Source organism: Danio rerio, chromosome 7, assembly GCF_052040795.2.
Source record: "Danio rerio strain M-AB ecotype USA chromosome 7, GRCz13ab, whole genome shotgun sequence".
Classification (NCBI taxonomy): Eukaryota; Metazoa; Chordata; class Actinopteri; order Cypriniformes; family Danionidae; genus Danio; species Danio rerio.
The window spans coordinates 58,553,994-58,565,031 of NC_141027.1; the positions used below are offsets into that span (position 1 = coordinate 58,553,994).

General features: G+C 32.9%; 2 protein-coding genes across 8 annotated transcripts in view; one reads left to right on the top strand and one right to left on the bottom strand.

Moving 5' to 3' along the window:
* Window positions 1-4,617, bottom strand: part of unm_hu7910 (un-named hu7910) — a 77,611-nt gene extending 72,994 nt beyond the window's left edge. For all 7 annotated transcript variants that reach the window (XR_015496286.1, XR_015496287.1, XM_087261929.1 and 4 more), the window contains exon 1: window positions 4,472-4,617. Coding sequence is in view for 2 of the 7 variants with exons in the window: in XM_087261929.1 (XP_087118055.1) it covers window positions 4,472-4,511 (40 nt within the window). In the remaining 5 variants the exon portion in view is untranslated. The remainder of the gene's footprint in view (window positions 1-4,471) is intronic.
* The window catches only part of LOC147843211 (uncharacterized), a 501,869-nt gene that overhangs the window by 329,991 nt on the left and 160,840 nt on the right, over window positions 1-11,038 (top strand). The window lies entirely within an intron of this gene.

An 11,038-nucleotide genomic window follows, 5' to 3' on the forward strand; every position in this document is an offset into this window, starting at 1 on the left:
ATGCACAACAGCGATTGTCCAGGAATTATTTGGAGAGGATAAATCAAAACAACTAGCTAAGAGACCGTTATCAATTAATACGGTCAATTAAAATGGCATCAATTAAAATGGCATCAATTAAAATGGCGCATTGCAACAATGTTAGAAGATGTGAGGAATCAGCATTGTGCTCGACTTGAGGATTCCCTGTCAAAGATCTCTCCATGTATTGACCAAATTATTACTCACTACCAGCAGCAATTCTCAACCTCATTGATAAAGCATAACAAATAACATGCTAGTGTTATATTGTAGTAGACTATAGTATTTTTTCCTTATACACCAGTCTGAAAACTGATATTTTTTTATTTTAAATATATTTGAATTTATTTGATATTTGAATTTTAAATAGGGCCAATTTAAAGGCCAAAGGCTTACGTTTTCATTTACAAATGGCCTGCTGATGTTTTGCTTTTATATTTTACATTAGGCTGTTTGTGTATAAACATATCTAGATTTATAGTAATAAACATACAGTTTGTTTGAAAACAAAATTCTTTGTCATCCTTACTGCAAACATTTATGAGCGATAATATCAATAAACATGGAGGGGGGCCATGCAATATTTTCCAGGGGAAAAGGGGGTCTCAGGCAAAAAAAGATTGGGAACCACTGCTCTAGATTCACTGAACTGAAATTAAAATATTTTTCAAGATATTTTTCAAGACAAATCTATTTTTGATTGATCTTTAAGAAAATATTAAAATTTGATCAATTTCATTCATTCACTCATTCATTCATTTTCTTGTCGGCTTAGTGCCTTTATTAATCCAGGGTCGCCAAAGTGGTATAACCGCCAACTTATCCAGCAAGTTTTTGCAACTCATCCAGATGCCCTTCCAGCCGCAACCCATCTCTGGGAAACATCCACACACACATTCACACACTACGGACAATTTAGCCTACCCAATTCACCTGTACCGCATGTCTTTGGACTGTGGGGGAAACCGGAGCACCCGGAGGAAACCCACACGAAGGCAGTGAGAACATGCAAACTCCACACAGAAACGCCAACTGAGCCGAGGTTCGAACCTGCAACCCAGCAACTTTCTTGCTGTGAGGCAGCAGCACTACCTACTGCACCACTGCCTCGCCCTGATCAATTTTACAAAACTGTAAATTGATGATATTTTGGGCAGCAATGTGGCTCAGTGGTTGGCACTGTTGCCTCACAGCAAGAAGGTCACTGGTTCGAGTCCTGGCTGCGCCAGTTGGTATTTCTGTGTGGAGTTTGCATGTTCTCCTCGTGTTTGCGTGGGTTTCAAGATCGATACACATGTAAACAAACTCATGCTGAACTGCTGTTAGGTGCAAATCTTGCAGTATATTTGAACAGATAAACAATCCATGTGGTACAATCAGTGGTGGAAAGAGTACTGAAAAAGCGTACTCAAGTAAAAGTACCATTACTTGTCCATAAATGTAGTAAAAGTGTCTGTTGTAAATATTACTCAAGGTATGAGTAAAAAGTAACACTTTAAAACTACTTAATAATAGTAAGTATTACGCTGTTGATGCATTTACATGAAATGTGTGCATGTGTGTGTGTAAACCTAACATTCTGTAGTGCATTTAGTTATTTTTTAAGGTCATTTTGGTCATCATAAAGTAAAAATCTAATCAATCTCTTACTAGATATGCTGGAAACATCATGGCAGGTATGTTGAGGTAAGTTATAGCTAAACTCTGCAGGACACTGGCCCTCCAGGACCGAGTTTGGGCATCCCTGGTCTACACAGTCTCTGGGTCATTGTGTGTAAAGTATCTTCTCGGACACTTTTAATGCTCCCAAACAGTTTGCTGCATGTCTTAAGGTAGTTACTTTACTTTTTATGTACAATTTGATTGAACAGGAATCGCAAGACTGATTTTTATAATCCCCATAGACAGAAAATAATAAAGTCCAGACTGCAGGTTGCAGAAAAGTAGTGGAGTAAAAGTACAAATACAACAATAAAAATTTACTCAAGGGAAAGTAAAAGTACACATCTTTAAAACTACTTAGTAAATTACAATTCCTGAGAGAAAACTAGTCAATTACAGTAATTTGAGTATTTGTAATTTGTTACTTTACACCACTGGGCACAAACACTGTTTAATTCTGCTTTAAAGCATAAATATACAGAATATGTATTAAATATTTGCTGTCATTTAAAAAGGAAAACAAATACTGTGCAAATAATTACTATAATGGCCCACACTGCTGGAAAAAAAGGCATATGCTGGGGTTAAGTAGGTTTTAACACATAGCTGCTGGTTTAAGCTGGTCCAAACCAGTACATGGCCAGTAAACAACCAGCAAGAATGAGTAAATCGTCCATTCGTTTTCTTTTCGGATAAGTCTCTCTATTAATCAGGGGTCGCCGCAGCAGAATGAATCGCCAATTTATCCAGCATATGTTTTACGCAGTGGATGCCCTTCCAGCTGCAACCCAAAACCAGGAAACACCCATACACTCTTATATTCACACACATCCGCTACAGCCAATTTAGCTTATTCAATACAACTATAGCTGATGTGGAGAACAAGCATACTTCACACAGAAATGCCAACTGACCTAGTCAGGGCTCGAACCAGCGACCTTCTTGTTGTGAGGTGCTCATGTTAACCGCTGCACCACCGTGCTGCCATAAGTAAATCAAACTACATTTGGAACACTACACAGGAAATGTCTTCTGTACTAGTAAATTTGGATTTACAAATTGTGATGAAATGTGTTTTAATGCTAATTTAATGGAATGTGACATGATTCAGAACAACAAAATCACTAATATTTTAAATTGATTTATTCATTCATTTATTTATTTATTTGGCTGGACAATTGAAAACATTGACAAGAACTGATTCTTAAGACATGGGACAAAACCCGCCCACCATATACAGTGCTCAGCATAATGGAGTACACCCCTTTTTGAAAATGAATATTTTTCTACATTTCTCAGCGAATATAGGCAATGTTTTTGGTGCATTTAAACAAAACTGTTTTCTTAAACAGATACATTTATTAAAATAATATTTTAGTCCCCAAACATATTTAGAAATTGAAAGATACAATTAAATTCAAGCTAAATATTTTTTTGCCTCTCTTGATTTTTCCACTTTTTTAAATATGTATTTAACATTTTTCTATAACATATAACCTTGGGTGTTCTAGTTTTTGGACTGTAATGTAGGTTATTTTGTTAGATAAGCTCCAGATTTGGCTTCAGTACTGACTATCTAATGTATGTGCACAAATATAATATTGTAAAGCTTCCTATTAAAAATAGTAATTAAAAGATAGATATGTGAGGGGTGTACTTATATACGAGTTGTATTGGCATCTAGCACCAACAGAAATACTAAAAGGCTACTAAACTCTGTATGTTTTGTGAAATATTTGGCCAAATTGTCAGTCAGTCATCAATAATATTTATTTTTAAATCTGAATATTGAAAAAATAATAATCTTGAAAAATAAAAGTTTATCTGTTAATCTTGAAAATTTTTTATCGTTTTAATACAAGATCCAATTTAGTGGAGGGATTCAATGAATTTGATAAAATATGTTTTTTGGTCATATTTTTTGGCAAAAAATAAATTGAGGTAAGGTTGGTTTTATATTTGCACATTCCTTCATTTAAAGTTCCCTAGATTATTTACTACATAAATTTGAATGTAGGGTCTGAAATCACATGTAAATATGACTTGAAAACAACATTAGCACTATTTGTTTGACTGTAAACAAGTTGTACTTTGATGTTCATTGGCTGCTAATATATATTTTACTATTTAGATTTTACAAATAATACTTTTCTGAAATGACATTATTAAGAAGAAAGTGTGAATGCGCGAATATAAACCAACTTTACCTCAATGAAAAAATTAATTGATTAAATTGATAAATTAAAAAATAAAATAAAGTGAATAAAAGAGTACAAACTGCATTGAAAAAGACCATGGTACAATAATGGTACTCTATGGGCTACTTTGTTCCTGCTGGGCTCATGTACATCTCAAAACATTTGTTAGGTGAATTACTTTGCTCACTAATCACTGAAACGAAAGATTACCATGCTAAAAAAACATGGAACAAATATGCAGTATGTTAATCTAAAAACATCGCTCCAATACGAAAGTGCCTTAAAACTTACTTAGAAAGCGGTCTTTCAAATTCCATTCATAAAAAGTGACAGAAAAACTCACCGAACCCATATCTGCAGCCTCTACGTTTTCATAATAACACATAATAAAACGTTAATTCTCGTCAAAAATGTGTAAATAACACGCTAAACCTGTTTGATCATGTAAGCGCCTACTTCATAAATGTAACACCGGTTGTGGTCCTATTTAAATACCACTGCATCATGAAAAGCATCCGAATTGATGTAACGTTCTTGGGCCCCGCAGTATGAACATTTTTTTGGATGAAGGAATATTCAAATAACGTTACCTTTTCTGGACTGGTTGCGAGCCGTTTTCTTCTGCTTCATGATAACGAAAGGAGCTTGTGCGAGCTTGTCAAAGACTCATTAATAGCGCTATATGGAAGTTCTGAATTATTCCCTTGTGACTTGAACAGAAAGATTTTTCTTCCTCGTTTTCTGAGTTTAAAAGCGGACTGTTGTCGTGTCCTCACATCGCCACCTACTGTATATCATGAAAATAATTTAGCTTTTTTTGGTCATACTGCTTAAACATAATTTGTCGCCACAGAACAATCTAAATATGTATTTCGTTTATTAGAATTAGGAAATATAGTTTCTGTACTAATTAGTTAAAATCTAAAATTACAACAGGTTAATTTATAACAGACAACATTTAGCATATATGCACAGTAAAACCCAATAAGTTATATAACTCAAACCATTTGAGGAAACTGATTGCTACAAACTATTTAAGTTCAAAAACAAATCCTACGAGTTCTGTGAACTTAATCTATTTGAGTACATAATGCAGTTTGAGCACAGTAAAGCTCAATAAATGATGAGAACTCAAACCACCTGAGCACTATAAAACCCTATAAATTAAGGTAACTCAAAACATTTGAGGAAACCGATTGCTACAAACTATTTGAGTTAAAAACTAATCTATCTGAGTACTGTGAACTTTCTCCATTTAAGTTGATATAATGAGGTATTCAATTAACTCATTACCTTCAACACTGAATTAAAAAGTCTTTTCAAATGAGTTGAATTAATTTTTAGTCAAATTTGAGTTAACTACACTCATTTCATTTGATTAAGTTGACTGTTGGGTTTTACATTGAGGACAATTTTAAAACTAATGTGAAATTGGCTCTTCTTTGGTTTCAAAAGAAACAAAGTTCTCAAAGAACTTGATCAATAATGATGGTAAAAGTAATATTTCAACACTTTGAGGTTCTTTCTCTCATTTTTGTCAAAACTGAGTTATTGACAATCTTATTAAATGACAACTTATTTACATTAAGAGATGTAAAAGATGTACTCCTCCAATCAAGGAAATATTACATATATTGTCTAGAACAGGGATTCCCAAACTTTTTAGCTTGCAACCCCCAAATTAACAATGTCAGTGACCCGCTACCCTCATTTTTCTTGAAGGTGGTTATAAATATACAAATTTTGCATACACAACTATAGAGCACATTGACATCACAAAAATGAACCAGTCAAATAACCATAAAAATTTTTTATAGTCATTTATTATTTTATTATTAACATCAAATATACATTTTTATGTATTAGAGTGCCATAAAGCTTGTCAGAACGTTTGATCTGGGCCAATAAAATGAATCTGCTGCAGCTGACACTATTGCTGTTTGGTAAATCTAAACACCCCATGCAGGGTCACAATCCAATAATAATAATAATAAAAAAAACAATTTAAAGACTGATACATTTTTATTTGTATGTTGTAGTTTCTTTAATATAACTATTAACGACACTGAAAAAAATTATTCAAAGATGATTCCTTGGATTTACTCAATTTCTTTACATTAAGAGGTTGTAAACTATTCATTTGGGCTGAATTTAAACAAACAAATTAAGTTGAACATTACTAAACTTAATTTGTTTGTATAAATTCAACACAAAAAAATTGTTTGCAACAGTTCTGCATGCAACACTTTTTTCAGTGATCTTCTTAGTGATGTTAAAATGCACTATTACATTAATATTCAATTAAATATGGTAATTCTTATATTTTCATAATATTTATTTGAGATTTGAAAATCACCAAGCGACCCCTGGTCATCGTCCCATGACCCCCACTTTGGGAACCAGTGGTCTAGAATATAAGCTTGTATTTGAAGGTTTCACACTAAACTTGAAGTTTGATGATTTGAAACGATTTCAAAGTAAAGTTAAATGGTTTCAAACTAAATCTGATGCATAATAACTGCTTTATTAAAGAAAGCATAAGATTAGATTATATTCAACTTTATTGTCATTACACATGTACATGTACAAGTACAAGGCAACGAAATCTAAGCAGAAGTGTAATAGCATCAAGTGCAGGATATGGGTATAAATTATAAAGTAAAACTAGGGTGATATTTACAGATTATATACTGTTTGTCTTAACTATTAACAGAGATTAACAATAGATGAATATATGTACACGCTGCTTTTAATAATCAGAAGTACGCAGACAGATATGAACATAATTACAAATGTATATGTTCATGTTCTCCCTGAGTTCGCGTGGGTGCTCCGGTTTTGCCCACAGTCAAGACATGCGGAACAGGTGAATTGGGTAAGCTAAATTGACTGTAGTGTATGAGTGTGCGTGTGAATGAGTGTGTGTGGATGTTTCCCAGAGATTGATTGTGGCTGGAAGGGCATCCGCTGCGTAAAAACGTGCTGGATAAGTTGGCGGTTCATTCCGCTGTGGCCACCCCCGATTAATAAAGGGACTAAGCCGACAAGAAAATGAATTAATGAATAAGTCATTTTTTCTAACTTAAAGGTTGTTGGAAGAAAAAATAAGATCCCGTAATGCAATTCAAAAGCATAAATAAATGGGGGGAAATAAAAAAGTAAAAACATGAATTAGAAAATACGGAAAACTGCTATTTTTACAGTGTAGTTTTTAATTTTAGTGATGTTTGCTATTATTCTGTTATTTGATGCTATTAAATGGGTGGAGTGTCATGATTGTCGATGGTTGCAGCCCTTTCCTGCCTTACAGTTTCATTTTCATTTGATGACATGCAGGACTTTGTACAGTAGATGTCCATGACTGCACAGGAGGGTGGGCTGTCATCTTCTGGTTTGCTAGAATGGAAATGTACTGGATGCTGAATGCGCAGGCTGATCCGAGGTTGGACCATCTAGTACGTCAGAGATTGTTGAATGTCAGAAATTTTTCCTCTCTGAAAACACCAGAGATTGTTCCTCTTGTCCCACTAGCAGAGTCTGGCGGCCTGATTGTGTCAATTCTCAGCATTGGTTAGCAGATATCAACATAACAGATTTTTACGTCTTGATTCTTTGGTCTTTTTCTTTCTCTGTGGGTATTCATGAATGTTTTGTAGGGTACCCTTGCCTATGGGTGATGGTATCAGGGTTTTTAATGAATGGATGATCCTAACGCATCTGCACAAACAGTTCATTAATCACAGGGACACAGTGCTTCAACACCAAAGCAAATTAAGGCTTTGGCTTAACCAAGAAAGCAGCAAGCTGGTGCCAATGCAGAGCATCTCTTTTCTTGGGTTGGAGCTGGACTCTCCATTCATTGAATAGCCTAATAAGTTGACTGAATTAAATTAATTACTCGTTACCTCAAATTAATTGAGCAATGGAGTCTCCCAAAACTGGTAAATTTAGGTTCATTTAACTTGGTTGTTTTGTAGACTATACTTAAATTGTTCAATTGTTCAGTTCACTGAACTAAGTAGGTGAACAGTTGATCATTCATTCTGTTACTGTGTGTGTGTGTGTGTGTGTGTGTGTGTGTGTGTGTGTGTGTTTATTAACCCACTCACCTATTTTACATTCCAGGTGTCTGACCAGCGCCCTCTAGTGCATCTGTAGTTCTATTAGAACAGCATTTTTATTTTCATTATTCCATGGATAACAAAAAACAACAGACAGACATTTCATTTTGTTACTATGTATATATATATGAAGCAAATATAGCAACATTTCATACATAATATATATGATATAGACAAAAAAACTCTTGCAGTACTTTAAATTCATGTGAAATAGTTCCTAAAAGAAAAAAACAGGTTTTTGATTTGGATGCAATAGCAAAGTACCAAAAGGTAGGTTTGTCCTATCTGAAGAGAAAACAAGAAAACATTTTTAGGGAGGAAAGCAAACTTTTATTTTGTAAGTAAAAACCACAAAAGGACACAAAAACCAAAACAATAACAATGAAAACGTCGGAATAAAGCTACATAAAATAACCACAAATATGAACTAAAATTTGAACACTTCAGAATAAATATCAGATAATTAAGCTCTGACTTCTGTGCCATGTTTTTCTTGCAAAACTGTCTTCAGCAGTGCATAGATTTTAATGGCTTTAATACTTTAATTTTAACAGCTTTGTTAAGAGAGATTTACAGCATAAGCCTCCTGTAATGGAAATAAGTAGCATTAAGAAAGTGAAGCTTTAAGCTTAACACAAAACAACTAAAGATGAACAAAGAGAATGGAATAATTAATTCCTCCAAAAATGTAAAATGTTAAATTACCACAATTTACTTACAGTTGAAGTCAGAATTTTTAGCCCCCCTTTGAATTTTGTTTTTCTCTTTTAAATATTTCCAAAATTATGTTTAAAAAGATCAAGAAAATTTTAACAAAAAGTCCTATAATATTTTTTTCTTCTGGAGAAATTTTTATTTGTTTTATTTTGGGTAGAATAAAAGCATTTTTTTATTATTATTTAAAAGTCACCCTGTATAAAAGTGTCTTAATAAAAGTCTAGTCAAATTTTATTTACTGTCATCATGGAAAAGATAAAATAATTCAGTTATTTGAAATGAGTTGTTAAAACTATTATGTTTAGAAATGTGTTCAAATAAATATTTTCGTTAAAAAAGAAAAAAGAATAAAACAAACAGGGGAGCTAATAATTTGGGGGGGCTAGTAATTCTGACTTCAACTGTACATTCATGTTGTTCTAAACCTTCCATGAAACTCAAAATTGGACATATTTACTGTGTTAGGGCACATAGCTATTCCTGAGGATAATAACTCATGCAAATCAATCCAAAGAAAAACAACTAGCTTTTTAATCAATATCTGAAACTTTGCTTTCACTCTGGAATGGCATTTCACTTTGATGCCCTGAGTTTGATGATATGTACATCCTATACTTAAGCACTCATCCCCAGCTAAAATGAGTGAATAAAACACTCAAAAAGTAGAGTCTGTGACTTCCAATTTAAGCAGAATATATGCACTGCAGAATATTATTTACAGTCAAATGTAGACATGATTGGTTATGACCTTTTTTAAGCACCATGAATGAGTCACAAATCTAGAATCATTGTTGATTCTAATAAATCAGTTACTATGCAGATGTGTGACTGAAGTTAAACAGCATCAAGTTCCACTTTCACTGTTAAGAATAGTGTGGACTAGGGCTGTGCGATTAATCGATATCCATTTGCAATTGCTATTTGAAATGTTGCAATTAGTTAATAGCAAGAGGCTACGTTATGAAATATTTATGTATTATTTAATTTAATTTAATTTTCCAAATGTGTGACTGCCATCTGTGTGTGACAGTCTTACTAGCCAGTTGAGTGAGCAGTCTTTCATTCTGCCCAATCAGAATTTTGCAACCTAACTATGTGGAATGTTTACAAAAAAAAAAAACTATTTAAAAAAAACAAAAACAAACAGGAACATGCGGACAAGTGGGATGATGGCGTCTGCTGCTTCAGAAGCATTAATAGACTAAATATTATCAAAGAAAAACAGGACATTATTAAAATGGGAATATCTTGGTTTCAATTTCACAGAAACAGAACAAGAACAGGTCATTCTTAAGAGCTGACACAGAATTGATGCCACGGCTTAGACATTACTGAGCTGCAGCTTGACTACAAAAATTAAATTGCAAATCAAATCGTAATATCTGTCAAAAAATAATACATACATACATATATATATATATATATATATATATATATATATATATATATATATATATATATATATATATATATATATATATATATTATTTTATTTATTTATTTTTTTTAAATTTGCAATTAGATATTTTCCCAAATCGCGCAGCTCTAGTGTGGACATTCTTCATATTCTAACACATTCTCTTGTGTTACACACAGTGCTTGACATAGCAGATTTCCAACATTACTAGCCACTTAACATTTTCACTAGCCACAATTCTGTTGTTGGTAAAAACATATTTTATATTCATAAATATGGCATGCTACATTAACTTTATATATATTTTGTTATGTCCACATGCCTCCTCATTTATTTCACTTTTTGTGTGTGTTTTGCATGAGCTTGCTTAATGTGTATGAGCAAATGTGTTGTCGCATTTCAATTCGACTTTTTAGGGCTCAGAATTAGGGATTTACCAAATTTAACAACACCAAAAATAAATAATTATTTATTAGCCACAAATTTTAAATTAGAGGTGTCAAAACAAGCAAAATATAGCTGTATACATGCACTATTTCATCCAACAAAACCTTTCTTTAAAAAAAATTGACAATTAAAAAGAATTATTGTCTTGTATCTAATATATGCACAGCAATCTGTCCTGACTAAAGGTTCCAGATCACCAGTTAACTACACATAAATTAGGGCTGCTCGATTATGGGAAAATCATAATCACGATTATTTTGGTAATAGATGTAATCACAATTATTTCAAATGATTATTAGTGGAAGTCAAAATGATTAGTCCTCATGTAATTTATTTTTTTAAATAAATATTTCCCAAATGATGTTTAACAGACCAAGGAATTTTTCACAGTATTTCCTATATTTTTTCTTCTGGAGAAAGGCTTATTTGTTTTATTTTGGCTAGAATAAAAGCAG